Here is a 17,454-nt window from a genome sequence, read left to right on the forward strand (position 1 = left end):
CTCTTTCTTTCCATCTTTGGTGTGAGGTTTGGGGACCAAGACCACTGGGCTAGCCCAGGGACTGTCAGAGTGCTCAATCACTCCCAACTCCAGCATCTTGTGGACTTCCACCTTGATGCTTTCTTTGACTTGGTCAGACTGTCTGAATATTTTATTCTTGACAGGCATACTGTATCCTGTGTCCACATCATGGGAACACAGGTGTGTCTGACCAGGGGTCAAGGAAAAGAGCTAAGCAAACTGCTGGAGGACTTTCCTTTAGTCAGCTTGCTGTTGGTCAGAGAGGGTGTCTGAATAGATCACTCCATCTACTGAGCCATCTTTAGGGTCAGTTGAGAGGAGATCAGGGAGAGGTTCATTCTCTGCTTCCTGGTCCTCATCTGTAACCATTAACATGTTTACAACTGCCCTGTCATGATAGAGCGTAAGGTGGTTAACATGGATCACCCTCTTGGGGGTCCTGCTAGTGCCCAGGTCCACCAGGTAGGTGACCGGACTCTTTTTCTCTAGCACTGGGTAAGGGCCAGTCCATTTGTCCTGAAGTGCCCTAGGAGCCACAGGCTCCAGAACCCAGACTTTCTGCCCTGGCTGAAACTCAACCATAGCAGCCTTTTGGTCATCTTCTGAAGTTGTTGGCTGGCCTCAAGGTTTTTGCTTGCCTTTTCCATGTACTCTGCCATCCTTGAACATAGGCCTAGTACATAGTCCACCACAACTTGTGTAGGCTCATGGAGAGGTCTCTCCCTGCCTTCTTTCATAAGTGCCAGTGGTCCCCTTACATGATGCCTAAAGAGATCTCTAAGGGGGAAAACCCTACTCCCATCTGTGGCACATCTCTGTAGAAGAAACGTTGGCATGGCAAGAGGACATCCCATCTCCTTTTGAGTTTTTCAGGGAGCCCCATGATCATGCCCTTCAATGTCTTGGTAAACCTTTCAACAAGACCATTGGTTTGTGGATGGTAGGGTGGGGTGAATTTGTAAGTCACCCCACACTCATTCCACGTGTTTTAGGTAAGCTGACATGAAGATGGTACCTTTGTCAGAAACCACCTCCTTAGGAAATCCCGCTCTGGTAAAAATACCTATGAGTGCTTTAGCTACTGCAGGAGCAATAGTGGACCTAAGGGGAATTTCCTCAGGGTAACTGGTAGCATGATCCACTACTACCAAGATATACTGGTTCCCTGATGCTGTGGGAGGGTCAAGTGGGCCCACTATGTCCACTCCCACTCTCTCAAAGGGGGTCCCCACCACTGCAAGTGGAAAGAGGGGGCCTTTGGATGGCCAACTGTCTTACCACTGGCTTGACAGGTGACACAGGAGGTGCAAAACTCCTTTACCTTCTGGGACATATTGGGCCAATAGAAATGGTTGACTAATCTCTCTAAAGTCTTGGGTTGTCCCAAATGCCCAGCAAGGGGAATGTCATGGGATAAGGTCAGAATGAACTCCCTAAACTCATGAGGCACTACCACTCTCCTAGTGGCACCAGGTTGGGATCTCTTGCCTCAGTGTAAAGGAGTCCATCTTCCCAATAGACACTGCGGGTTCCACTGACAGTTCCTTTTTCCTGCTCAGCTGCTTGCTGTCTTAGGCCTTCAAGAGATGGACACCTCTTTTGCCCCTTACACAGCTGTTCCCTTGAGGGTCCCCCTGGGCCCAAGAGCTCAACCTGATAAGGCTGCAGCTCCATTGACTCAGTTCCCTCAAGGGACAGAACATCTTCCTGCGAAGAGAGGTTCTGTTTCTGTTGCTGTGTAGAAGCTGGTTCCCCAGTCTTCTTTCCTTTTCTTTTGGATGGTTGGGCCATTATTCCAGACTCCAACAAATTTTTCATCATGAGCCCTGCTCTGTGCCCTTGTCTTGACACACACCAGTTCATGGATACCCAGCATGGCTGCATGGGTCTTGAGCTCTACCTCAGCCCATGCTGAGGACTCCAGATCATTCCCTAGCAGACATACTACTGGAATTGCAGAGGAGGCTACCACCTGTTTCAGGCCAGTAACCCTTCCCCATTCTAAAGTTACCATTGCCATGGGATGGACTTTAGTTTGATTGTCAGCATTAGTGACTGGATATGTCTGTCCGGCCAGGTACTGTCCTGGGGAAACCAGTTTGTCTGTCACCATGGTGACACTGGCACCTGTATCCCTCAGGGCTTCTACTCTAGCCCTGTTGATAAAGAGCTGCTGCCTGTATATTTGCATGTTAGGCAGCAAGTGTGGCTAAATCCACCCCACCCTCAGAGACTAATGTAGCATCAGTGTGAACCCTGATTTGCTCTGGGCACACTGTTGATCCCACCTGAAGACTGGATATTCCAGTACTAACTGGGGTAGATGATGTTGTGGGACTTTTCTTTGGACAGGCCTTGTGTCTCCAGTTCGGTGTCCATGACGTCTACAGTTTTGACACCACGCCTTCTTGGGATCAAAGGTTTTACCTTTATACCCATTTGTGGACTGTGAAGAGGGCCCGCCCTCCTGAGCAGGTTTTTGGGGCCCTGTAGAAGATGTTTTACTTTTGTCCTTGAATGTCTCATCACCCTTCCCCTGGGGAGGCTTTGTGACCCCTTTCTTTTGGTCACCCAAGTCTTGACCCAATGGTCTGCCTTCTTTTCCAATTGTTGGGGAGAAATTGGACCTAGGTCTACCAGATGTTGATGCAGTTTGTCACTGAAGCAATTACTTAACAGATGTTCTTTCAGAAATAAATTATACAGCCCATCATAATCACTTACACCACTGCCAGTTATCCAACCATATAGTGCTTTGACTGAGAAGTCAACAAAATCAACCCAGGTCTGGCTTGAGGATTTGTGAGCCCCCCTGAACCTAATCCTGTACTACTTAGTTGAGAATCCAAAGCCTTCAATCAGGTTAGCCTTCATGAGGTCATAGGATTCTGCATCTTTACCAGAGAGTGTGAGGAGTCTATCCCCACACTTTCCAGTGAACATTTCCCAAAGGAGAGCACCCCAGTGAGATCTGTTTACTTTTCTGGTTGCACAAGCCCTCTCAAAAGCTGTGAACCACTTGGTGATATCATCACCATTTTCATATTTAGTTACAATCCCTTTGTGGATTTTTAGGATGTCCGTATTCTCTCTGATCCTATTTAAGTTGCTGCCTCCATTGATGGGACTTAAAGCCATCTCTTTTCTTTCCCTTTCTATGGCAAGGAGCTGCTTCTTTAAAGCCAATCTTTTGGCCATCCTGGCTAACAGGAGGTCCTCTCCATTGAGGCTGTCCTCAATGCTCAGAGAGGCACTGGTCTCCCCTGTGGAAGAACCAGGCTATCTGACTATGATTTGTGGAGTCAGGGTTCTAGGAACCTTGTCTTCCCTAATTAGGACAGGAAGGGTGAGTTCTTCCGCCTGTTCATTAATTTCCCCATCTGAAGGCGTAGCCTCCAAATGAGAGGGGTGATCCCTTGTGAACTCTGCCAAGAGCTCCTGGAGCTTTACCTTGGTAGGGTTGGACCCAGTCTTTATGTTTTTTAGCTTACAGAGAGATCTTAACTGTGACATCCCTAGATGCAGATAAGGGGTGAGGTTGAGTTCCACCACCAGCTCATCGGTGCCAGACATTATCACTCTAAAAGTTGGGATTACTTTTTAAGAATCTAAAAACAACTTCTAGAACTTAAATCCAAACTTTTACAAACTTTTAAACTCTAAAATAAATGCTAACAGGGACTTACACAAGGCCCTAGCAGGACTTAAACATTTAGAAAAATAGTCAAATTGCAAAAAATCAATTTCTAATAACAATTTCTGGAATTTAGACGTGTGATCAGGTATTGGCTGAGTAGTCCAGCAAATGCAGTCTTAGATCCCACCGCTGATCCACCAATGTAGGAAGTTGTCTCTGTATTTACTATCTCAAAGTGAGAGATAGTGTGCACAGAGTCCAAGGGTTCCCCTTAGAGGTCGATAGTGGCAAAATTAAATAATACTAATGCTCCATTTTGTGGTAGTGTGGTCGAGCAGTAGGCTTATCAGACGGTAGTGTTAAGCATTTGTTGTACACACACAGGCAATAAATGAGGCACACACCCTCAAAGACTTAACTCCAGCCAATAGGTTTTTTATATAGAAAAATATTTTTTCTTAATTTAATTTGGAACCACAAGTTTCAAGATTTGAGGTAAGTACATAAAATGCAAGGTACTTCACACAGTTAAGTATAGAACTTTGATTCAAAGCAGTAGTCCACACAGCTTTGGTTAAAATGGAAATAATCTATTTTAAAAGTGGACACTGTGCAAAAATCAACAGTTCTTGGGGGAGGAAAGTTTGGTTACTTTTTGCAGGTAAGTAAAGCACTTACACAGTCAGTCTCCTGGGCATAGGCAGCCCACCGTTGGGGGTTCAAGGCAACCCCAAAGCCACAGCACCAGCAACAAAGGGCCGGTCAGGTGCATAGGTCAAAGGAAGGTCCAAAACACATAGGCGCCTACGAAGAACAGGGGTGCTCCGGTCCTAGTCTGCTAACAAGTAAGTACCTGCGTCCTCAGGGAGCAGACAAGGGGGGTTTTGTAGAGCACTGTGGGACACACACACACAAGCCCACAAAACACACCCTCAGAGGCACAGGGGCGGCCACGTGCAGTAGGCAAAGTAGGCATCGGGATTGCTATTGAAAGCAATGGAGGGACTCGGGGGTCACTTAGGCAATGAATGCAGGCAGGGCACAGAGGGGCTTCTCGGGCCAGCCACCAACTGGGCTAGGATGAGAGCTGCCTGCTGGTCACTCTTGTACTGGTAGGTGGTTCCTCTCCGTACTGGGGGCTGCGGGTGCAGTGCTTGGTCCAGGCGTCGGGTTGCTTTGTTACCAGGCAGTCGTGGTCAAGGGGGAACCTCTGGATCCTCTCTGCAGCCATTGCTGTGGGCGTTTAGGGAGGTCGACTCAGGGTGTCCACGTCGTTAGTGTCGCCTGGGAGTCCTCTCTGCAGTGTTGGTTTCTCCAAACTCAAGCTGGGGGTGTCGGGTGTAGAGCGTGAAGACTCACGCTTCTGGCGGGAAGTGGAGTATCTTTATAAGTTGCCTTAAAGTTGCAAAGTTGTTGCAGTTTCTGAACAGTGCTGCTGTTCTCAGGAGTTTCTTGTTCCTTCAGGTGCAGGGCAGTCCTCTGAGTCCTCAGAGGTCGCTGGTCCCACCGGATGCATCTCTGTACAGGTTCTTTTAGTCTGGAGATAGGACGGTAGGTCTGGGGCCAAGTCAGTTGGTGTCTCCGTCGTCTCTGCGGGGCTTTCAGGTCAGTAGTCCTCCTCCTTTCTTCAGGTTGCAGGAATCTGATTTCCTGGGTTCAGGGTTGCCACTAAATACTTTAGGGGTGTGTTTAGGTGAGAGGGGCAGTAGAGCCGGTGGCTACACCCTCTTTTGGCCTCCTCCTGGAGGGGAGGAGAGCACATCCCTATTCCTATTGGGGGAATCCTCCAAACTCAAGATGGAGGATTTCTAAAGGCAGGGGTCACCTCAGCGCAGGGCACCTTAGGGGCTGTCCAGACTGGTAGGTGGTGACTCCTTGTTTTTTTCATTATCTCCTCCGGACATGCCACCAAAAGTGGGGGCTGTGTCCGGAGGGGCGGGCATCTCCACTAGCTGCGAAGTGCTGGGGTGCTGTAACAAAAGGCAGGAGCCTTTGAGGCTCACCACCAGGTGTTACAGTTCCTGCAGGGGGAGGTGAGAAGCACCTCCACTCAGTGCTGGCTTTGTTCCTGGCAACAGAGTTACAAAGGCACTCACCCCATGTGGCCAGAAACTCATCTGGTTGAGGCAGGCTTGCAAAAACTGAACAAGCTAGCACTAGGAGTCAGACTGGTATTCAGAGGGCATCTGTAAGATACCCTCTGGGTACATTTTACAATAAATCCCACACTGGCATCAGTGTGCATTTACTGTGCTGAGAAGATAGATACCACACTTCCCAGATTTCATTGTAGCCATCATGGAACTCTGGAGTTTGTAATTGACAAACGCCCAGACCATATACTCTTTATGGCTACCCTGCACTTACAATGTTTAAGGTTTGGCTTAGACACTGTAGGGGCACAGGTGCATAGTGTACCCTGCCTTAGGGCTGTAAGACCTGCTACAGGGGTGACTTACCTATGCCACAGGCAGTGGGTTGTGGGCATGGCACCCTGAGGGGAGTTCCATGTCAACTTAGTCATTTTCTCCCCACCAGCACACACAGACTGTGAGGCAGTGTGCAAGTGCTGAGTAAGGGGTCCCCAGGGTGGCATAATACATGCTGCAGCCTTTAGAAACCTTCCCTGGCTACAGGGCCCTTGGTACCAGGGGTACCATTTACAAGGGACTTATCTGTGTGCCAGGGCTGTGCCAATTGTGGGAACAAAGGTACAGTTTAGGGAATGAACACTGGTACTGGGGCCTGGTTAGCAGGGTCCCAGCACACTTTCAATCATAACTGGCATTAACAAAAGGCAAAAAGTTAATGGGTAACCATGCCAAGGGAGGCATTTCCCTACACCAGGCTATCATGCAACATCATGAGTGCAACTTGCATCTAGCTGCAAAAAATGTTAAAAATACAGCATGACAAATAACGAGGAAAGGGCATTCGACTTGTGCATTTTTAACAATCTTACTTGGGGGCAGAAAGACTAATCACACCAAAGTTTGCTCTGCCGTTTTCATCAGTTTTATGTTGAAGATTTGCAGGATTGATCTATAACAAAAAACACAAATGAGAACAAAACAATTACCGTATAGCCAATCAATGTTTAAATAAATAACTCACCCATTACATAACATACAAAAAACAATTGGGCAAACAAAAAAATATTGTATTAAGACACCCTAAAAACTATTCTTCAATTAGACCACTATAACATCACTGACCAAATTTAGCAGGTGATATGATCAACAACATAAAAAATGTAAACCGCAATCCACTTAGCTTCAATACCATTTTCCGTATAGATTCTTATATTTTCTGAAAGCATCAACTTAAATATTACCAGGAGTTAGACTTGAATCTAGTTGAAATCTTCAGCTTCTGATAGGAGTGCCAGATTTCTCAGAGGCAAAATCAGAAAATATATGAAGCATATGGGCACCCCGTTGAGCTCATAACATACGTTTCTGTTACTTTCAGTTCTCCACTAAGGTTGCACAAAGTAGATGCATCAAATTGGGGTGTGCCTTTATATTCTGAAAACACCTTCATTTTTAGATACAGGGAAAGGGTGCACAATCATCAACCCCTCACGTTTTTATGGTTTTGCCCTCCAGAACATAACCCTCTTTTATATGTGACTGAAATTGCTTTTAGATGTTTCCCCCTAAAGATAGGCAAAATATGCATCTATTTTCAATTGAAGATTCTAATGTTACCCAGGGTTGGTGACTTCCCCCTGAAGAAAGCTGAGGCAATAACCAAAAATACAACATTTTTTTTAATGGAAGAACAATGTGGTGCAATAAAGTGTGAGTTTTATCTAAAAATAAAATCCACAATAGATTTGCTGTGCTAGACTGCCTGCTTCTGGCAACTGGCAGAGTACTAAAATATTTTTTTCCCACTACAGTTTTTACAATTTTCTGAGCTATTTTTGCATCTTCTATCCACTTACAGTTTGTAGTGGCACAAAGGTATTCATGGGCTGTAAGGAAATGCCTCCTTGCACAGGTTACCCCCTGACTTTTTGCCTTTGCTGATGCCAAGTTTTGATTTGAAAGTGCGCTGAGGGCTGCTAACCAGGCCCCAGCACCAGTGTTCTTTCCCTAACCTGTACCTTTGTCTACACAATTGGCACACACTGGCATCCAGGTAAGTCCCTTGTAACTGGTACCCCTGGTACCAAGGGCCCTGATGCCAGGGAAGGTCTCTTAGGGCTGCAGCATGTCTTATGCCACCCTGGGGACCCCTCACTCAGCACATACACACTGCTTGCCAGCTTGTATGTGCTGGTGGGGAGAAAATGACTACGTCGAAATGGCACTCCCCTCAGGGTGCCATGCCAACCTCACACTGCCCATGGCATAGATAAGTCACCCCTCTAGCAGGCCTTACAGCCCTATGGCAGGGTGCACTATACCATAGGTGAGGGCATAAGTGCATGAGCACTATGCCCCTACAGTGTCTAAGCAAAACCTTAGACATTGTAAGTGCAGGGTAGCCATAAGAGTATATGGTCTGGGAGTCTGTCATACACGAACTCCACAGCACCATAATGGCTACACTGAAAACTGGGAAGTTTGGTATCAAACATTTCAGCACAATAAATGCACACTGATGCCAGTGTACATTTTATTGTGAAATACACCCCAGGGGCATCTTAGAGATGCCCCCTGAAAACATACCAGACTTCCAGTGTGGGCTGACTAGTTGTTCCAGTCTGCCACACACCAGACATGTTGCTGGCCACATGGGGAGAGTGCCTTTGCCACTCTGTGGCTAGTAACAAAGCCTGTACTGGGTGGAGGTGCTTCTCACCTCCCCCTGCAGGAACTAACACCTGGCGGTGAGCCTCAAAGGCTCACCCCCTTTGTTACAGCGCCACAGGGCATCCCAGCTAGTGGAGATGCCCGCCACCTCCGGCCACGGCCCCACTTTTGGCGGCAAGGCCGGAGGAGATAATGAGAAAAACAAGGAGGAGTCACTGGCCAGTCAGGACAACCTCTAAGGTGTCCTGAGCTGAGGTGACTCTGACTTTTAATAATCCTCCATCTTGCAGATGGAGGATTCCCCCAATAGGATTAGGGATGTGTCCCCCTCCCCTCAGGGAGGAGGCACAAAGAGGGTGTAGACACCCTCAGGGCTAGTAGCCATTGGCTACTAACTCCCCAGACCTAAACACACCACTAAATCGAGTATTTAGGGGCCCCAAGAACCTAGGAAACCAGATTCCTGCAACCTAAGACGAAGAAGGACTGCTGACCTGAAGCCCTGCAGAAGAAGACGGAGACACCAACTGCTTTGGCCCCAGCCCTACCGGCCTGTCTCCCCACTTCAAGAGAAACTGCAACAGCGACGCGCTCCCCAGGGTCCAGCGACCTCTGAAGCCTCAGAGGACTACCCTGCATCTAAAAGGACCAAGAACTCCCGAGGACAGCGGCTCTGTTCCAAAGAAACTGCAACTTTGCAACAAAGAAGCAACTTTTAAAGACAACACGTTTCCCGCCGGAAGCGTGAGACTTTCCACTCTGCACCCGAAGCCCCCGGCTCGACCTGTTGAGAAACAACACTACAGGGAGGACTCCCCGGCGACTGCGACCCTGTGAGTAGCCAGAGTTGACCCCCCTGAGCCCCCCAGCGATGCCTGCAGAGGGAATCCAGAGGCTCCCCCTGACCGCGGCTGTCTGCTTCCAAGAACCCGACGCCTGGTAAAAACACTGCACCCGCAGCCCCCAGGACCTGAAGGATCCGACCTCCAGTGGAGAAGCGACCCCCAGGTGGCCCTCTCCCTTGCCCAGGTGGTGGCTACCCCAAAGAGCCCCCCCCCCCCTTGCCTGCCTGGTTCGCTGAAGAGACCCCTGGGTTTCCCATTGAAACCTATTGCAAACCCGACGCCTGTTTGCACTCTGCACCCGGCCGCCCCCGTGCCGCTGAGGGTGTACTTTTTGTGCTGACTTGTGTCCCCCCGGTGCCCTACAAAACCCCCATGGTCTGCCCTCCGAGACTCGGGTACTTACCTACTGGCAGACTGGAACCGGGGCACCCCCTTCTCCATTGAAGCCCATGCGTTTTGGGCACCACTTTGACCTCTGCACCTGACCGGCCCTGAGCTGCTGGTGTGGTAACTTTGGGGTTGCCCTGAACCCCCAACGGTGGGCTACCTTAGACCCAACTTTGAACCCTGTAGGTGGTTTAATTACCTGCAAAACTAACAAACACTTACCTCCCCCAGGAACTGTTGAAAATGGCACTGTGTCCAGTTTTAAAATAGCTTGTTGCCATTTGTGTGAAAACTGTATATGCTATTTTGCTAATTCAAAGTTCCTAAGTGTAATACCTTTCATTTAAAGTATTGTTTGTAAATCTTGAACCTGTGGTTCTTAAAATAAACTAAGAAAATATATTTTTCTATATAAAAACCTATTGGCTTGGATTTGTCTTTGAGTGTGTATTCCTCATTTATTGCTTGTGTGTGTACAACAAATGCTTAACACTACCCTCTGATAAGCCTACTGCTCGACCACACTACCACAAAATAGAGCATTAGAATTATCTCTTTTTGCCACTATCTTACCTCTAAGGGGAACCCTTGGACTCTGTGCATGCTATTTCTTACTTTGAAATAGTACATACAGCGCCAACTTCCTACATGGGCGAATTCAGAAAGCTATAGCTTTTCTGAATTCAGCAAGGGTTTGTTTGCGTAGATCACCCATGGATTTCCCAAAGAAACTAATTGGGGAAATAAACAAAATGTGAAAGAGGGAAAAAAAGATGTAGGTGACAACATTTTCATTTCCAACTTTTTGCACTGAAGTCCAAGCTACAATAGTAATACACCATTATATCAGTGAAACCTTTTCTGTCACAGAGATATATAGTGTTTATCACCTGTCCATAAACATTTTATTTGTACAGACACCAACCGAGCTGTAGATTATAAACAATTTCCAGTGTGCTCTAAGTGAGCCTTAATTCACTAAGTAAAATCATATGTGTAGGGAAGTGCCTCCCTTGGCATGGTTACCCCCCAACGTTTTGCCTTTTGTTGATGCCAGTTATGATTGGAAGTGTGCTGGGATCCTCTTAACCGGGCCCCAGCACCAGTGTTCTTTACCTATGCCGTACATTTGTTCTCACAATTGGCACAGCCCTGGCACACAGATACGTCCCTTGTTTGGTATCAAACATCTCAGCACAATAAATCTACACTGATGCGAGTGTGGGATTTATTGAAAAATGCACACAGAGGGCAGCTTAGAGATGCCCCCTATATACCAGTCCAAACAACAGTGTTAGGCTGACCAATTTCTGCCAGCGTGCCACAACCAGACGGGTTTCTGGCCACATGGGGTGAGTGCCTTTGTCAACCTGTGGTAAGGAACAAAGCCTTCACTGGGTGGAGGTGTTTCTCACCTCCCCCTGCGGGAACTGTAACACCTGCCGGCTACCCTCAAAGGCTCATGCCTGTTACAGCACCCCAGGGCCTCCCAGCTAGTGGAGATGCCCGCCCCCTGGACACAACCCCCACTTTTGGCGGCAAGTCCAGAGGAGATAATGAGAAAAACAAGGAGGAGTCACCCACCAGTCAGGACAGCTCCTAAGATACCCTGCCCTGAGGTGACCCCTGCCTTTAGAAGTCCTCCATCTTGAGTTTTGGAGGATTGCCCCAATAGGAATAGGGATGTGCCTCCCTCCCCTCAGAGAGGAGGCACAAAGAGAGTGTAGCCACCCTCCAGGACAGTAGCCATTGGCTACTGCCCCTCAGACCTAAACACACCCCTAAATTTAGTATTTAGGGACGACCCTGAACCCAGGAAATCTGATTTCTGCAACCTGAAGAAAGATGAAGGACTGCTGACCTGAAAGCCCCGCAGAGACGATGGCAACAACTGACTTGGCCACAGCCCTCCCGGCCTGTCTCCAAACTCAAAGAACCTGCACAGCGACGCATCCAGCGGGACCCGCGACCTCTGAGGACTTAGAGGACTGACCTGCATACAAAGGACCAAGAACCTCCCGAGGACAGTGGCTCTGTCCAGAAACAACTACAAAGCAAGTAACTTTAAAGAGACTAACTTCCCGTCAGAGCAACCGACGCCCCCGCCTCGAATTTGGAGAAACCAACACTGCAGAGAGGACTCCCAGGCGACTCCAACGACGTGGACAACCTGAGTCGACCTCACTGCACCCCCAAAGCGACACCTGCAGAGAGGATCCATATGCTCCCACCGATCGCGACTGCCTGGTAACAAATGAACCTGAAGCCTGGACCAAGCACTGCTCCTGCAGCCCCCAGGACTGAAAGGAACCACTTATCAGTGCAGGAGTGACCAGGAAGCGGCCCTCATCTTAGCCTAGTTGGTGGCTGGCCCGAGAAGCCCCCTAGTGCCCTGTCTGCATCGCCAGAGTGACCCCTGGGTCCCTCCGTTGTTTTCAATACAAAACCCCACCCCTACTTTGCACACTGCACCCGGCCACCCCTGTGCCGCTGAGGGTGTGTTTTGTGTGCTTGTGTGTCCCCCCCATCCACCCCCCAGTGCTCTACAAAATCCCCCTGGTATGCTCCCTGAGGACGCAGGTACTTACCTGCTAGCAAAGTGGAACCGGAGCACCACTGTTCTCCATAGGCACCTATGTGTGTTTGGCCGTCCTTTGACCTCTGCACCTGACCGGCCCTGTGTTGCTGGTGCGGTGGCTTTGGCGTTGTCATGAACCCCCAACAGTGGGCTACCTATGCCCAGGAGACTGACTTTGTAAGTGCTTTACTTACCTGAGAAACTAACCAAAACTTACCTCCCCTAGGAACTGTTGATTTTTGCAGTGTCCACTTTCAAAATAGTGTATTGCTTTTTTAACCAAAACTGTGTACACTATTGTTTTAAATCAAAGTTCTATACTTACCTGTGTGAAGTACCTTACAATTTATGTACTCACCTAAAATTTGAATCTTGTGGTTCTAAAAATAAATTAAGAAAATGTATTTTTCTATATAAAAACCTATTGGCCTGGAGTCAAGTCTTTCAGTGTGTGTTCTCATTTCTGAGGTTCTTTCTGAAGAGCAGGAGGTCTTTGGTTTTGCAAAGGTTGGTGGGGAGGGAGTTCCAGGTTTTGGGGGCGAGGTAGGAGAAGGGCCTGCCTCCTGTGGTGGTGCGTTGGATGCGGGGGACTGTGGCTTGGGCGAGGTCGGCTGATCGGAGGTTGCGTGTGGGAGTGTCAAAGTTCCCTCTTTCGCTGAGGTAGGTTGGGCCGGTGTTGTGGAGGGATTTGTGTGCGTGGATGAGGATCTTGAATGTGATTCTCTTGTCTATGGGGAGCCAGTGAAGGGATTTGAGGTGTGGTGAGATTCGTTCGTGGCAGGGGAGGCCAAGGACGAGGCGTGCGGCTGTGTTATGGATTCTCTGGAGTTTGCGTTTGAGTGTGGTGCCGGCGTAGAGGGCGTTACCGTAGTCTAGTCTGCTGCTGATGAGTGCATGGGTGACTGTCTTCCTGGTCTCTGGGGGAATCCATTTGAAGGATTTTTTTGGAGTGCAGAGTGTGTGGAAGCAGGAGGAGGTTAGAGCATTGATTTGCTGTGTCATGGAGAGGGAGGGGGTCCAGGATGATGCCCTCACCAAGGACCCCGCCAGCGCCAAGACCAACCTACAAGAGGGTATGAAGGACGTCGCAGATTGGATGAGGCTCAGCCGCCTAAAGCTGAACTCTGAAAAAACGGAAGTCCTCATCCTCGGCAACACCCCGTCCGCCTGGGACGACTCCTGGTGGCCCACGGCACCGCACCGACCCCCACAGACCACGCCCGCAACCTCGGCTTCATCTTGGACCCTCTTCTCACCATGACCAAGCAAGTCAACGCCGTGTCCTCCGCCTGCTTCCTCACCCTCCGCATGCTCCGCAAGATCTTCCGCTGGATCCCCGCCGACACTAGAAAAACCGTGACCCACGCCCTCGTCACGAGCCGCCTGGACTACGGCAACACCCTCTACGCTGGGACCACAGCCAAACTCCAAAATCGCCTGCAACACATTCAAAACGCCTCGGCACGCCTCATCCTCGACTTACCCCGCAACAGCCACATCTCCGCACACCTGAGACACCTGCATTGGCTCCCAGTCAGCAAAAGGATCACCTTTCGACTTCTCACCCACGCACACAAAGCCCTCCACAACAAGGGACCGGAATACCTCAACCGACGCCTCAGCTTCTACGTCCCCACCCGCCTCCTCCGTTCCTCTGGCCTCGCGCTCGCTGCCGTCCCTCGCATCCGCCGCTCCACGGCGGGTGGGAGATCTTTCTCCTTCCTGGCGGCCAAGACCTGGAACTCCCTCCCCACCAGCCTCAGGACCACTCCGCTTTCCGGAGACTCCTAAAAACCTGGCTTTTCGAGCAGCAGTAATCCCCTCTTTTCCCTAGCGACTTGAGACCCGCACGGGTGAGTAGCGCGCTTTATAAATGTTAATGATTTGATTTGAGGTTGCATGCGTGGTTAGCGGGGGTGGGTGCGGGGCCTAGTGCGGTGGGCCACCAGGAGTCGTCCCATGTGGTTTTGTTGGGGCCGAAGATGATGATCTCGGTTTTGTTGGAGTTGAGCTTGAGGTGGTTAGTGGTCATCCAGTTGGCGGTGTCAAGGAGAGCAGCGTGTAGGTTGGTTTTGGCGGTGGTGGGGTTGCGGGTGAGGGAGAGGATGAGTTGGGTGTAATCTGCGTAGGAGAGGATAGTGATTCCGTGTGCTCGGAGGATGTTGGCTAGGGGGATCATGTAGATGTTGAAGAGTGTGGGGCTGAGGGAGGACCCTTGGAGGACTCCGCAGATAATCTTGGTACTGGTGGAGTGGAAAGGTGGAAGGCGGACACTCCGGGTCCGGTCGGTGAGGAAGGAGGTGAGCCAGTCTAAGGCTTTGTGGCAGATTCCTATGCTGTGGAGGCATGTGCCGAGTGTGTGGTGGCAGACGGTGTCAAAGGCTGTGGAGAGGTCTAGGAGGATGAGTGCGACGGTCTCGCCTTCGCCGACTTTGGTCCTGATGTCGTCAGTGCATGCGATGAGGGCGGTTTCCGTGCTGTGGTTCTTGCGGAACCCGGATTGTGAGGGGTCAAGAGTGTTGTTTGCTTCGAGGAAGTGGGATAGGCGGGCGTTGACTAGTTTCTCGGCAACCTTGGCGGGGAAAGGGAGGAGGGAGATGGGGCTGTAGTTGGAGAGGATCTCCGGGTCGGCTTGTTTTTGTTTTTAGGAGAGCGGTGATTTCCGCGTGCTTCCAGGGGTCTGAGTAGGTGGCGGAGTCGAAAGAGGAGTTGATTATGTTGCAGAGTATGGGGGTAATAGTTGGCCTGGCTTTGTTGTAGAGGCGATGTGGACAGGGGTCGGAGGGGGATCCGGAGTGGATGGAGTTCATGGTTTTTTCGGTTTCTTCGTGTGTGGTGGGGCCCAGGTGGTGAGTGTGGTGGGGGTGGGGGTAATGAGTGGGGGTTGGGTGAGTGTGGGGTGTGTGTGGTATGAAGCTGTTGTGGATGTCCAGGATTTTGTAGTGGAAGTGGTTGGAGAGGGCGTCACATAGGGGCTGTGTGTGAGGGGTCTATGTTGCTGGCTTTGGGTTTGGCAAGTTCATTAATGATGGTGAAGAGTTCTTTGCTGTTTTGAGAGTTGTTGTCAAGGCGTGTCTTGTAGTGATCTCTTTTGGCGGTGCGTATGAGTTGGTGATGGGTGCGAATGGTGGTTTTAAGGGTGGAAAAGTTGGTTGTAGAGGGTTCTAGTCACCATATTTTCTCAGCTTGGCGGCATTTGCGCTTGGAGTCTTGGAGTTCGTGGGTGGACCATGGGGTGTTCTTGATGTTGCGGGTGGCGATGTGTTTTCTGAGGGGGGCTAGTGTGTCTGCGCAGGTGGTGATCTATTTGGAGAGGTTGTGTGCTCCTGTGTTGGGGTCGTTGGCATTGGGGGGGGGGTTTGTGAGCCAGTTGGGAGTTTAGTCATTCTGTGGGGATCTTGTCCCACATGCGGTAGGATGTGGTGTGTTGGTGGTGTGTGGAGGGTTTGGTGAAGGAGAAGTGGACGCAGTGGTGGTCAGTCCAGAGGAGTTCGGTGGTGTGGGTGTAGGCTATGTGTTGGCTTGAGGTGAAAATTGCGTCGAGCGTGTGTCCTGCTGAGTGGGTGGGTGCGGTGACCAGTTGTTTGAGTCCGGGGTTGGTGAAGTTGTCTGAGGGAGGTAGAGTTTTGATCTTGTAGGTTTCCATGTGAAAGTTGAAATCACCGAGGAGGATGTAGTCTGTGGAGGTGAGGGCGTGCAAGCTGATGGTGTCGGCGATGGTGTCGCAGAAGGCGGGGCATGGTCCTGGTGGTCTGTAGATTATGTACCTGTGAGGGTGGAGTTGTTAATGTGGATCAGGAAGTGCATTTGTTATGTGTTGTCGATAGTGTCTTGGGAGCTGGTGGTGACTTTGATGGTGTCCCTGTGTAGGATGGCGATGCCACCACCTGGCCTGTTAAGGCGGTCTTTGCGTTGGAGTTTGTATCCCTTGGGGATGGTGATGGCTATGTCGGGTTCTGAGGAGGGGTTGGTCCAGGTTTCTGTGAGGAAGGCGATGTCAGGTGAGTGTGATGTGATGAGGTCCTAGAGTTCTATGGCATGTTTGTGAAGGAAGCGGGTGTTGAGGAGCAGGCAGTTGAGGTGGTTGTGGTGGGTGGTAATTTTCATTTCAATATTCAACTGTTCTGTTAACGTAAGTAGCTGTGGTATTTGGGATAGCTGAAGGCCACATACAGCCTAAACTTAAAACTAAACGCCAGGAGTCTAGGATGGTATGGCTCTCACTACTTTCGCCTACCCAGAAAAGCCCTGCAAATATCAAACTCTGGGTGAAAAAACTCAGTTTCCTTAAATTTATGTGATGGGAAACATACGATTGTCCAACCAACAGCAAACATCGAATCAGTAGCATACGTCCTATCGAACAAGTCATTTACCTTCGGTAACAAATTATTTGGTAGAGACTATTCTAGCTGCAGATTCCTTACCTTAGAATTCCCTAGCGTCAGCTTCGAATCTGATATTTTTCTAATGAGCAGAATCCTGCGCACCGTCTGTGGCGTCTTTAGGAAGTGCGTACGTCTCCACCTCCGCGTGGCGACGTCAACGTCGTTGGAGCCGTCTGTGATGTCACGATCTTCTATATAGGGACCACCCCGGCACGCGTATGTCTGTTCTTTTCCACAACTTCCCACACCACAAGCGCAGTCATGGAAGAACCAAGAACTATTTACTTTTCTTTTGATGGTTTGAGTAAAAAGACATGCTCTTGAGAAAGGAAAAAAATGAAAAACATATCGTATATATCTGCAGAGCAGGGAGACTTGGGTGGGTGAAAGAAATCTGCAGCTAGATCGAGTCTCTACCAGATAATGCGTTACCAAAGGTAAGTAACTTGTTCCTCTGATGGAGACTTCTAGTTTCAGATTCCTTATCTGAGAATAGATACCCAAGCTATTAATCCTGGCGGTGGGCTGCAAAAATATACACTTCACCAGGAAGACCTGTAGGGCCGAGCAAGCAAAATGCCCGTCTCTTCTCACCTGGCTCTCCAGGCAGTAGTGTCTTGCGAACATGTGCAAGGAAGCCCAAGTTGCCACTTGGCAAATATCAAGAACCGGCACGCCTTGAGCTAACACAGTGGTAGCAGCTTTCCCTCTGGTAGAGTGAGCCCTCAGGAGGCTGCTTCTTAGCCAAAGTGTAGCAAATGCTTATGCAGAGAACGACCCAGCGCAAAATGGTTCGTTTCTGGATTGCCCAACCCTTCTTTGCACCAACGTACCC

At 49.7% G+C, this 17,454-nt stretch overlaps 1 protein-coding gene across 3 annotated transcripts in view; it reads right to left on the bottom strand.

Annotated features, from left to right (window-relative positions):
* SMCHD1 (structural maintenance of chromosomes flexible hinge domain containing 1) overlaps positions 1-17,454 on the bottom strand; it is a 2,128,336-nt gene that overhangs the window by 686,189 nt on the left and 1,424,693 nt on the right. For all 3 annotated transcript variants that reach the window (XM_069219969.1, XM_069219967.1, XM_069219968.1), the window contains one exon: positions 6,621-6,700. In XM_069219969.1, coding sequence (XP_069076070.1) covers positions 6,621-6,700 — 80 coding nt within the window. The remainder of the gene's footprint in view (positions 1-6,620; positions 6,701-17,454) is intronic.

This window comes from Pleurodeles waltl, chromosome 2_2, assembly GCF_031143425.1.
Source record: "Pleurodeles waltl isolate 20211129_DDA chromosome 2_2, aPleWal1.hap1.20221129, whole genome shotgun sequence".
NCBI classification, from domain to species: domain Eukaryota; kingdom Metazoa; phylum Chordata; class Amphibia; order Caudata; family Salamandridae; genus Pleurodeles; species Pleurodeles waltl.